General features: G+C 39.2%; 1 protein-coding gene and 1 long non-coding RNA gene across 3 annotated transcripts in view; one reads left to right on the top strand and one right to left on the bottom strand.

Moving 5' to 3' along the window:
- Nucleotides 1-7,052, bottom strand: part of LOC112143740 — a 20,482-nt gene extending 13,430 nt beyond the window's left edge. Inside the window, exons 1-2 of one of the 2 annotated variants that reach the window (XR_002918792.2) lie at nt 6,828-7,052; nt 2,278-2,394 (exon numbers count right to left, since the gene is read on the bottom strand). This is a non-coding gene — a long non-coding RNA (uncharacterized LOC112143740). The remainder of the gene's footprint in view (nt 1-2,277; nt 2,395-6,827) is intronic. The other variant, XR_002918793.2, reaches the window with a different exon arrangement.
- A 16-nt stretch (nt 7,053-7,068) lies between these two features.
- atp1a3b (ATPase Na+/K+ transporting subunit alpha 3b) overlaps nt 7,069-12,796 on the top strand; it is a gene marked incomplete in the record, with an annotated part of 17,403 nt that continues 11,675 nt past the window's right edge. The window contains 2 exon segments of the mRNA XM_024267748.2: nt 7,069-7,302; nt 7,407-7,500. Coding sequence (XP_024123516.1) covers nt 7,495-7,500 — 6 coding nt within the window.

The following is a 12,796-nucleotide window of genomic DNA, read 5'->3' as shown; positions in this document are numbered from 1 at the left end:
TGTAGAACCTGTTTTTCTCTGCTTGTGTAGCGGTAGGAGGGCGTGTGTGTAAATTACTGGGATAATTGTAAGGTTTGATGGCTCTGACTCACATTTTTCCAGCTCTTTGTTTCATTTGTGCAAACACATATTGTTACATTTAGGATAAAATACAGACAAGTGAAATAAAAGTTCTTGTTGGAGGCACAGTACACAAAAAATTTATGTATTTTTTCTCTATTTATTTAAATTAATTTGCTTAAATATTTAATTCCTAATTTTATTTTGTAATTCCACTGGCTATTTTATTTAAATACTGTCCTCTCAAAGTAATTTATAACTCAAAAATCCACTGTTTGATCTGTAAATCTGTAAATGCTCATGAAATAAATTCTAAGTAGTTTTTTGGCACTTTTTTGCTTTCAAGCAGTAACAATTATTTCTTTATTACTTTCTTGCATATTAGTGTTTTATTACAAAGATTTAACAAATCTGCAAACCTTCAAATTCCAAAAATACTTAGTAAAAAGTAGAATATTGTTTAAAAATGGCACACTTGGATTATTATTATTTTTTGCCAGTCCTGAAACACTCACTGACTATTTGATTCAGTTGGTAAAAGCTGGCTGGGCTGTTTTCTGCTCCGTAATAAGGACAACAAGTGAAACTAGATAATAGGGCTTTCAGACCACAAAGATAAATGCCTTAAGTAATTTAAACCCTATTTAAATTTAGTTTTAATGCAAGTGAAGACACCACAGAAGCTGAAAAGAAATGTGCAACAATTTCACTACACACTTAAATTAAACAAAGGAGATTTTTAGTAATTTTACAAAATAATGGTACAATTAGGTAAATCTTTTTTTTCCATTTAATTTGACCATATAGACATGATGTAAATACTTTTTTATATGTGCTTATTGGCCTTAAAAAAAATGAATCTTTCACCTTTTTATAGTTTTAGTGTATAAGTTGAAATTAATTTTGCGTTCATGAATAACATATTGTTCTGCCAACAAATCGATTGCAATGAAAACACTCATTTATTCTGGTTAAAAAGCTGGTAATTATTGCTGACTACCAGAGGAAACAATGAAATCTAGTCGAAAATTGTTAAAATCCACCAAAAACTACATTTCCCAGAGCCTCACCCCAACATATTTGGTATCATTGAAACCCCCAAGAAAGGTATTAACTTAGTAGTATGCAGTGGTTGGAAGATATTCAGGTCCAGAGGACAAATCTTCATTATAAAGAGGATATAACAGATGTGAAGTACGATCTTCTTAAAAAAGAGGTTTACTGCTGTTCAAAACTGAATATATGAAACACTTCAGAATATTGAAGTTGAAACTACTTTAAGGTAAATGCAGGGCACATTCTGGAAAGGTTTTCAGTCCATCACAGGGCCATACAGACACCTTCACTATCACGGGACAAACGGGAGTCACTGATCAACCCGTGAAGCAAGTCTCTGGATGCTTAGAGAAGGCCCACACTTGATCAGGGAGAATGTGTAAGTTATAGCTGTGCAACAGCTTTAATGCAGTGGCACTGTGGTGCTGAAAGGACAGCACCAGAAGAACCAAAACCAGAGGAGGTTGGGGGTTCAACGAATTGTTACATATCAATAACAATTATTCCTTCAACAGATCGGGGGAGGCCTCAGACACAATCTCACCACCTTTTGTTAGTTTCAAAGAAGACCAAAACTCCAGCATGGCCGCACCCGACAGTCAGGCCTTTCACATTCAACATTCTCTGGTTCTCTTCTTTGTTCCGTTTAATCAGGCCATCCAATTGCAGGAATGTGGGTGACCCACCTGGAGTATATAGTATATACGTGGGGTTTGAACCCAGCACCACTGAGACTGACGAACCCACATGGATGAAACGTCTTAAGGCGTTAAAAGACCAGATTCTGGGACTCAACTTCAAGACGTCACCTGGACGAATGATAACCGACATCAACTTATCACGATTTAGCACTTTTAAAGTATATAGAAGTAAATTAGGAACAAAAACATAAATATATAAACTGTAAAAGAGCTTTGATGTTTAAAGTATTGGAAATAACACATAAAACATTCTAGTCTCTTTACTTTTCAAAACATTTTTGGATCGGTACAATACATTGGATTGATTTACTTTAAACTGACAAGCTAAAGCCTGGGATCAGGTAATCGCTCAGAGATCAAAGAGTTCTTACAATGGTGTGGGACCAGATTATTAGGATAAGGTCGGGATTACCAATTAAGGATGTGATATAAAATTGGATGAAAAAAGATTAAAAAATACTTTGTAATGTTGCCATGGCTAAAGAAAAGAAAGCCCCAAAATGAGCTGCATTTTTCAGGGAATTAGTTGGACTTCTTTTATCAGATGTGATGGGCTGACTGCTTCTGCAGGATCTTTCTGAAAAACAAAAATATATATTATAGATTTTAGAAAAAGATTGCCCCAAACAAGTCTTTACTGTTAAAAGTAAGTAAAAAAATCTAATATATTTGTAAGGCTCTTATTGTACTTGAGGAAAGAAGGTGGTTTTCAACCCTGCTTTATTGTTATCTTGTGACCTAAAAGGTTCGGAAGATTTTCATTATTTTTCTGTTGGCCTAAAGTGCTGAATACAACATTTAAGCTCACCAGCCCCATATATCTTGAAAAACATTTTTAAGGGTAACCAGCCTTCTAGTACTTTTTAAATATACTGAAGTTTGCATCATCAAAATGACGGGATGATTTCTCGCGTCAGTATTGTATTTTTTTAAATAAAACTTGAACAACCCTAAAATTATTTGAATACAGTATTTTACCCTAAAAAATGGTTGTGTTACAAACCAGAATTTTTCTTATGAATTTCAGTTCAAAGTATTTCCACTGATAAAGATGACTCTCCCAATGACTGTAGAATCCATGATATTGAAGAAAATAAAAGCCTTTCAAATTGTACAAGAAGTCAAGTGAAAAGGAAAGTATTTAGGCATTTACAGAACATGTAAGGATATATTAAGTTATATTTACATTTAGGATGATGATCTCATAAATCATTGATTAATTTAAAAGTAAATAATACACTTTGTTGATTGACTTATATTGTCATAAAGAAAAAAGGAGACTTTGTAAGTGCTTATATTTCTATAGAAGTCAATGGGATTTTGTCTTCTTATAGCCAGTGGATACTTCCTGTTTGGAACTCTAAGGGGGAAGGAGCCACTCTCCAGTTCTCTTATTATACTGTCAATGGTTTCATTTTCAGTTTTAAAGTTGTTGAAGAGACTGAAACATTTATATAACTGAAACAAGCAAACAAACACCTCTCTTGATACTCCTATAATGTACAGTTAAACATTTAGTCCAACAAATTAACTTTTTGATGCGACTGCCAAGGAGGGATGTTTTTGGAGGACTCAAAGGAGGCGGACGAGTTGATGGAAACCTAGTTTTTACTCCTTTGAAATAAGCTCTGAATGCTAATTCAGTGAGATACTGCAGCTACTGAAGTCCTGGACTGTTGCTGTGGTAGATCCCATCCAGCTGATTTCACATTAAAGCAATACAGTCAGCCTAATTCTGCTGGTTGACAGATTTTATGATGACACATTTTTTTTAGATTATTTTTCTTTTCTTTTTCACTGTTTTGTGACTAAATCATGCAAGAAAAACGTCTTAATTTTGGCATTACCAATGTTTCCTTTTTATTTTGTAATTTCCCTGTTTCCACACGGGAATAATATTAAAATGTTTGCAACCTATCAGGATGTATTTTTCAGAGATTATTCAGAATATCTAGATAAGCATAAGAACTCTAACTGATTGTACGTTGAGACTATGTTGTATTTTTTAGGTAAAAATAAGAACCTATTAGATAGTATTTTATATGTATTTTATTTTTTTATATTTTGGCTATTGTTAAGGTACTATCCAAAAAAAAAAAACATTAAAAAGCTTGATAAACAATTGCTCCAAGAAAAGTGCTGCAAAAATAGTGTTACTTAAATATAACGTAACATAAAAAGTCTAATTTTGTTGGAAATTTTGATAGGAAATTGTTCTATTGTTCAAAACATATTTATTATGAAGCTTACCAAAAATGTGCAAAAGCTGTGACAACTGACATTTTCTACCATTCTCCTTCATCTATGTCTTACTTATTTGCCAACTTCATCCACTGCCTTCCCTCCCTCCTGTCTGGTGCTTAAACCCATCTGCCTTTTAATAATCTACTCCATGCCATGTGTGCCCTCTCATCTTTGCGTTCCGTCTCTTTTTTCCCCCCGTCCTCTCTTCGTTTCCTCCCCTCTCCCTGATCTGGACACTGTGAGCGGAACACAGATTATGTCAGACATTTATAAACCGGATTAGCTAGGATCACCTTCACTCACGCACATGCAGACAAATACAATGGTTAAATGCATTCAATACAAACTTCAACTTCAGATGTCAATTAAAACATTACGGCTATTTAATGGAGGAAATCTTAAAACAACAGAATATAGTTCTGATAACATTGCAGGAAAACAATAATTCATTTTATAGCTAATTTGCTATTCTGTCATCAAAATTGAGAATGTTTGTTTTGAACTAAATTACTTGATGTACTTAATGCATTGTAGACAATGTCTTCTTTCTCATTAGTGTGCAGAATTACTCTAATAATCTGTATAAACAGCATAAATTCTTTATGAGTGCAGTCTTTAAGGTGCTACATATTTCTGGACGTGAACATACACGGACGTTTAAGTCTGACCCACACATTATCCTTGACACACATGGGGCTTATGACACTAAAACCTTGTGACATACTCATCTGCTGTCCTGACTCACTGCTACTTTGATGCCATACTTTCCAGTATCATTCAGTATCCATTTTCTGTGTCTTTAAGCTTCTATTCAGGTCAAACAAATGGGCATTTTGTGAGCGAATACGATCCGATTCTACCCGAAACATAACCAGACCGAATAACCTGGCTTCTCTTTTCTCGTCTTCCTGCCTCCTTTTTACCATTTTTTCACTTTGCATCCCCCATCACCCACCCATCCCTCAACTTCTGACTCAGCAGAACAGCTCAGAGGCAAGGTCATCTGACTGCTGTTGCCGTGGAGCTCAAGCATTTAGGATTGTTTTTTTTTTTCTCTTCTTCTCTGTATTGATGGAAGGTGGTCAAATGTCTGTGGTGATGGGAGAGATGTAGAAAGAAAGAGCTTAAAATATAAGGCAATAGACTACTGGCAGCCATTTTGGTTAAAATAAGATTGAGAATAACTTTATTGACAACACTATAGAGACAAATGTGTTCTTAGTAGATTTAAAAATAATGTAATAATGAAAAATTGTTGGTATTTATTGTCTTCTTTACAATAATATATTGTTTTGCAAAAAAATATAATAATAAAACAAAGAAATAAAGAATTCTTAAAAAGAAAAAAATGTTTTGTGAGATTTCCTTCATAAAGACAAATGATTACATTCATATCACTTTTATTTATGTTTTTCAGTACAGCGAGGCAGCTTAAAGGGTTAACTCCTTAAACCATTGTCAATGTGATTTGAAAAAATCTGCTCTTTGAAACCAATCCTTGGTCAAATAGTAATCCGAGCCTATGTTAACATATCCTGTACATCCTGTTGGCGTTATGGGTGGGATTTACATGACCAGAAGCAGAATGCGTATTCAAAATCTACCCTTTACCCATCTGTTGGTTTCAAAAGGTTATAGAAACAAGTCATCCCCAAACAACATGCTTAGTCACTGCTAAAATTAAATCAAAACGGTGACATCAGCCGTTCATTTTGTTTACTTCAGCCTAAATGAAGCTCACTGCACCACATTTGAAAAGTGCTGCAACTGACAGTCTTCCTACCCTGAGAAAGCCCCGCTCTGATGCTCTGGAATATCATGATGCTGCATGCTTAATCTCGGCCCGCAGCAAGATATGCAAAGAGGCATAACCACCATGTGCTGCAGGAACAGCACGTGTGACTCTGGCAGCTTTCCCTTGCAAATCAGACATGGTTGTGTGCATGTTATAGCTAGCCGGTCCGCTCATGTGGAGCTGCAGCATCTTCTGCCATCAGAGGACATGCGGCCAAAGTGCTGCATAGTGGAACATCTTGGGTGCTGTTGGACGTCCTTTGAATGCTTCTGTAATAATTCTTGTCTTTGAACTCTAACAGTCATATAAGCAGTCTGTTAATATGTTTTTTATGTGTGCACATGTCCTCGCCCTTGGTAAACGCTGTCCTTCTTTGCCCCAATCTTCAAAGGCATTAGACTATTTCAAAACACCTCTGTGCAAGGTAATTACTACTAAAGTCTTTTATTTTAACATCTGCCTCCATAAATGTGATGCAAAGTAGGAGATAAAACAAAAAAGGCTGCTAAATTAAATGTTATTTCTAAAAATAAACTGCATATTTCTCAATTGTTTTATGCATCCCTCTAAGGTGCACCCAGTTTCACCTCCATGCTTTCTAATGTGCTGACTCCACATTGTCAAAACTACATCTGCTGATACAGGCGCTCAGCTTGCTGACAGCTACCTGCAGCCGCTCCTGATGTGAAATTGTGATGATGGAATCGTGACTTCTCACGCAAAAGCTTTTTTCCTAACCCCCACCAGCACGTTTAAAGAGCTTTTCGCTCTCTTCATTGTGTGCTCCATTAACGACTTTTCAAAAAATGATGTGCACAACATGCCAAATGATGGGGACCAACACGAGTGATGACACATCCAGCGGTGCTTATCTCATGCAACAGCCTAAAAGCACACACATGTACGTCTTTTTTTGTTAATGCTACATGAATACACCAAACCAGACACAACCACGACGACTAAAATCTAACCTTGTTCGTCCGTTACACAAAATTTCAGCCTAGACTCTCGATGCTGCGGGCTGCAAGACACGGAATTCTGCAGTAAAGCAGGAGGGGCAGTGTTAGCTTCCCATTGGCTGGCCGGCGGACTCAAAAGCCGCTGATTGGACGGCGGTTCAACACGATGAGGCGCTCGAGAAGCTGATTGGCCGCCGCCGCCGGTGGTAGGCGGGCTCTATCGGTCAGTTATTTCCCTTCATTCGCTTGGGGGGGCGCTTCTTCCCCTGGCGGAGTGGTGCAAACTGAAGGAGTGGAGTACTGCGGCAGAACCGCGGAGGAGATTCGGGACGTAACCGTTTGGTGCGTTTAGTTTCAGGTCTTTGAGTACCGGAGAGCAGAGGAAGCTAGCCGTTCCCCCTCCCCGCGTGATGCTCCGCTTGAGACCGACGCATTTGATTTGAAAGACGCCTCGCGAGGAGATAGATTAGCCTAACTTCTCTGAAAGGTTTGAGATTCATTTGAAACGCTATTTTTTAAACAAATTGGCACGTGCGTGCTCCTCTTTGATCAAAGTTAAAATGTGAACGTATTGTTGTTGTGTGTTTAAAGGAGAGGCACTTTAGTCTAAATTCAACTCGAGTGGCTGACACCTCTCAAGCCGTGCATCACCTGAAAGGAGCAAAGTGACTGCGCCAACATGGGGGTAAGAACGACATACAACTTTTTATCATAATTATTCATACAAATAAAGAAGCAAATCAAATGTAGTCCTCCTGAAGTGGCCCGAAAGACTATTAAAAGTATCTAGGAAAAAATCGCTGAGACCTCGCGAGAGTGACATTGACTGTAATGCGGAACTGTTTTAGCCCGGTCTTTCAGACTGCGACAAACGGATGCAGGCAGCTGTCAGGGGAGATGAAGGGAGCTGCGGCTTCCAGCCTCACCTTCACTTTTGCTCTGTGTTTGGCTTGAATTTTATGCCGAGTTGCTGTTTTAGCTCCCATTTAATTGGCTTTTTTTTCTTGAAAGTAAAGATGGATCTGAGTTGGGGAGGTCGTCAGAGTGTCATATGTAAGGGGCCTATTTTAAGTCTCGGATAGGCCTGGCTTTGAGTAACCTTGCCAGTCACAGTTGGTCTAATCGGTTTATTCCCAGAGTGCTCTTGTGTGGGAAGCAAAGGAGGAGGAGGGGTATGATACCCATCATTAACCGGGTTTAAAAGATGGGTTTTACTACTTTGGAATGCTATCGGAGTGATGCTGCACCCTCCACCTCCTCCTCATTGGGTCCGCCGGCGAAGCATCTGGCGGTGGGGGGAGGAAGAAGCTGAGCTCGACGCTTCCTTCCAGCGGAATCTACCAGCCGCGGCACCCTCAATGACCCGTGCGTCATAATGCGGTTACCGGGAATAAGCGCCTCACCAGCTTATTTCCCCTTTAATTTGTGACATAACAAGACCTCGATAATCGCCGGCAAATAAAATGCATACACCACAGATTAAATGAAGAAGCAGATGAGTCCATATGTGTTAGGAAAAAAAATACTACAACTCCGGAGGGGGGCTTGCGTGCGTTTGCGCAATCTGTGCCAGATCCTGCGATGCGAGTTGTAATATTTAATGTCACGGACCGCGCGTGCTTGCGGGATGATGCGGCGCCATGACGCTGCAGATGCGCACAGCAATGTTCCACCGTCCGCTGGAAGCAAATGTTCATCCGCGCAGAGATGGATGGTGCTGAGGAGAGGGAACAGTGATCAACTACCCGGCAGCATCCGCGGCCACTGCGTCAAAAGACATCGGAGTACCGAAAGTGCTTATGTAGGAGCTGCAAGTTATAGATTAAAGGGATGTTATGGAGGATGTCATTGTAGGAAACATTTGGATTCTTTAATGTCATCTCTGAAGGGTGTGCTGAGGTGACCCTGAAGAGTGATGCAAAGACACATACATTAAACCCATCAATAAACTTTATTTTTAATCATTTTCCTTTCTCTTCCTTTTTAAAAAAATAATATATTTATCATTTCTTTTGGCAATATTCCCCCTTTATATCACACTGGGCTATTACTGCAAGCTGTCCTTTCTCAAGGCCGCAGGGGGGCATCGCTTCCGACGTGCGCGTCTGCGTCGCACCTGGGGGCGGGGCATCCGAGTGGAAATTCCCTACAAAGAGCTGCGATAGGCTGGCGCGAGGAGCCACGCAGAAAGGACCGAAATAAGTGGCAGCAGTGATGCTACACAGAAATGCTTGAGTCAGGATCAAAAGGGGGGAAAATATCAGTCATTCTAAATTTAGAAGGCACACTCCAGAGGAAAGAATGCTCACATTCACACACCCTTTATCTTGAGTGATGCTTCTCTTTCTGCAGTGATGCAGATATGTCTTATATAGACCAGGAAGGATGCATCTGTAGGAGGAAATCAACTGAGATTTGAAGGCTGCACAGATTTATGGAGCTGCTTTTTACCCCAGAAACGTGATATAGATAGGGATGGAGGGGGTGAGTATCGCTGAGAGAACAGGGACAAAGACAGGAAGGGCAGATCGTCTGCAGGTGTAGTGAGAGACAGATCTGAAGAGAGGGAAGGGGAAGGCGGCTGCTCTGTATATCCTGTTACAGGATAATGACCCGAAGCTCATGTTACTGCGGCTCACGTTTCCTGCTGCGCACCTTGTGGGAATGATTATCAGGGGGAGAGGAGGTGCAGGCCCAGCTGGGTGATCTTCATACAACATTTATGACTAAGGGGTTTGCATGTTGGTGGTGGTGGGGGTCGATGACTCATAATGGAATTAAAATTAGGGTGCTTGAAAGTCATAATGTGGGTGTGACTGATCTGAAAGCAGCTCCTACCAGCTGGACTCACTAAATGAAGTTGTGATGCAGTGGGAGAACAGACTTTCGGAGGTGCTGCTGAATGGTGGACTGGTGCAGCTGCAGAGGCCCGGCCCTCCATTTTGGTGCAGAGTATACTGCACATCCCTTATCGCTGCATCGAGAGTCTGACGTTGATCAGGAGCGCTGTGACTGTCCGACACCAGCTTCTAGTTTCCTCAATAGACACACTCAGAAGCTAATTCAATTGTATTCTTTATGGTGGTTCTTTCTGTCCAGTTATCTGTCTTAGTCGCAAGATAAGATTTACATGGTCATTTCTCAAAATTGTTCCCTTTTAAGCCACGTAAAAGTCACTGATCATTTAATTAGTAATGAGCCCGGTTTCTATTGTTGGAACGTCCAGATTCCTCTAATGGCTCAAACTTGCAGTTAGCCTTTCTTGCTGGCATTAGACTAACAGGAGCGGCCTCAGCTGTGAGCGCCGCAGCAGCTTGTACAGTGCTGATGGAATGTAAAGGTCAGCTCTGTCTCCTTTGGTCATTACTTTTAAACAGGATTACAGTAGACCCAGAGATTGATAAGGCCAACATTTCCCAACTTAACATGCTGATGGTCTCCCATGCAGTGAACACTTCTGGAGGTTTGCCTGACAGCATGACGGATGCAGGCTGTTGTTGTGGGGATAAATCACACCACAGTTTGCAACAACAGCCAGCCATAGCGGACAAAGGGTTGCTACTCTACTTAATTTTTATTCTGATTTACTGCTGTCACAGCGTTTTTCAGTTTGGTTTGTAAACAGTGAAGGGTTTTCATTGAGTTAATTTAGTGGGAGGTTGGCTTGGTTCCTGGTAGGGAATCACAAAGCGATTTTTAGATTAAAGCTGATTCATTTTAATAGGAATTTTATTGTGTTGCCAGCAGCTGTGGTCTGCGTGAGCTTGCACGAACATCTCCATATCTCCGTGCCACAACTTGGCTGACATGCAGTCTTAAGTTGTTCTCTGTCACGCAGATGCCCTTTTCTGAACAAATATTCAATAAAAACAAGAATCTAAAGCAGGCAAACTACAGTGCAGTCATGCAGTTTCCTTTAAAAGTTGTGTTGAACAGATGAAGCAGAAGATGGAACTAGCAGATGGTCAGAAATAAAATGAACCTGCTGGGTGGCGATGAGGAGATATAAATGTTTATGTCTTTAGTTTAATTTGTTTTTTTTTGTTTGTGTACTTCTTTTGTTTTGATTTTAATTGAGCAAGCACAAAGCAGATGATGGGAGATAACCAGGAATAACCTCTAATTGTTTGGTGCACTACTGGGAGACTCAAATCTCTGAGGTCCTATAATCAGATGCAGTGCATGTACTCATCCATTATGCAAAATATTCCTTTAGAGTCGAATTGGATGTCACCAATGTGGTAATGAATTCACCTGATTCAGAGAAAGAAACTATGAGTATGTTGAGGTTCTATGATATACTTGATTTCCTGTCGGTTTGTTTTATTAGTGGAAGATACAGCTACATTAAAAGGCGGATAAACCACAGAAGTCAAACAAATAACCTGATAGAGTCTCTTTTGAAGCATATTATAGTGGGCTAATCCAGAGTAGTAACCAGACTAGCTAATCCCAACCGTCCTTGGTCTGTTTGGTCCCCAACCTGAGCCCCCCTACTTTGAATCCGTCCTTTATCCTGCTGCGAGAAACAGCAGATGGCCCAATGACCTTGTGAGGTTACACACAAACATGCATGCAAGCAATACGGGCTGCAATAAATATATGCCCCGCACAGTGTGAGATCTGCACTTCATCATCATGCAGGGTTGGCGTTGTAGTGGATATTTATATGTTTTGACCATTTCTAAGATGTGCTTTTTGTTGTTAGATATTGTGGCATTTTATTCCCAAAAACTATTTTAGTGAGAAACTCATTTTTGTAAAAACATTCACACAATTATTTTGAATTTTGCCTGTAGAAATGTTTTTCATACAAGATTTACTTTAGGAAAAAGATTAGAAGTGTGTATCGTAATGAAAGGAGTTTCAAATGTTACAGCTCCAATCGGTTAATTAATCGATTTGAATCAATTCATAAAAATATAGATCGATTTAGCACATAAAGCTAAAGTCCGCTAGCTTGATGCTAACGTTTAATGGAATTTCCCATAGGATGGCTAATGCTAACGCTCAGTTGATCTAAATATACATTGCTGACTAAATGGGCATCTTTATGAACTCACAAGCATATACTTTTTAAATTCTATTAAGGAGACATTTTTAAAGTAACCATTTGTGGTCTAAAATATCGTTTTTCTAATCATTTCTTCTTCTTCTTCTGGAATAAGGTGAACTGCTATAGCGCCATCGCCATCTAGTGGCCAAACTGAAATGCTCTCTAGGAGAAGCAGAACAATGTTTACAATGTTAATGATTTGAACATTGTTGTTAGTACTTCTCCTTTTGAGAAACCAAGTAACACTGTATGATATTAACAATCTCATTTCACTAATAAAATTTACAATATGTGAACTGTATCATTGAAATATATTCAAATCTTATAGTAGATTATTAATGTATTTCTTAACAAATGTGTCTAAATGTGTAAACTCAAAATTGAATTGAATTGAAGAATCAAACACTATAAAAAAAGACACCTTTTTACCAGCTAATGTGTTCTGTTTGAGTTCAAATTGCTTTAAACTGCAGCAAAACATTGAAACATATATGAAGTTATTGGATTCTATTCAGTTCTGAATGTGCTTGTTATGTATTGTTGTTTTCACAAGAATTTTTGTGAAACTAATGCTTGTCTTTTCCTGTTTAGTCATCTAACGTCATGTGGTGAACGCCATGATTCGGTCTCATAGGGTTTGTTCAGCGCACTCCCAAATAGGAAGTGCAAACCCATTTGCGTGCATACAGCAAATGCACTGTCCATTAGAGCGGATGGAACAGTGAGAAAAAATGTTGAGTGCACTGGTATTTTTCCACGCAGCTTCCTCATTTTAGTTCCACAAAATCTAAAAAAAACAAAAAAACAGAAGGGCAACATCTTTACATGCTATTCCTTTCCTGTAAGACTTCATGTGTGTGATTGAAGGGAGGGATTGGAAAACAATAATTTAGCTGTTATTGAGCATGCGTTGACATGTTAGTCG

This window comes from Oryzias melastigma, linkage group LG16, assembly GCF_002922805.2.
Source record: "Oryzias melastigma strain HK-1 linkage group LG16, ASM292280v2, whole genome shotgun sequence".
NCBI classification, from domain to species: domain Eukaryota; kingdom Metazoa; phylum Chordata; class Actinopteri; order Beloniformes; family Adrianichthyidae; genus Oryzias; species Oryzias melastigma.
This window is presented reverse-complemented; position numbering and strand designations above follow the sequence as displayed.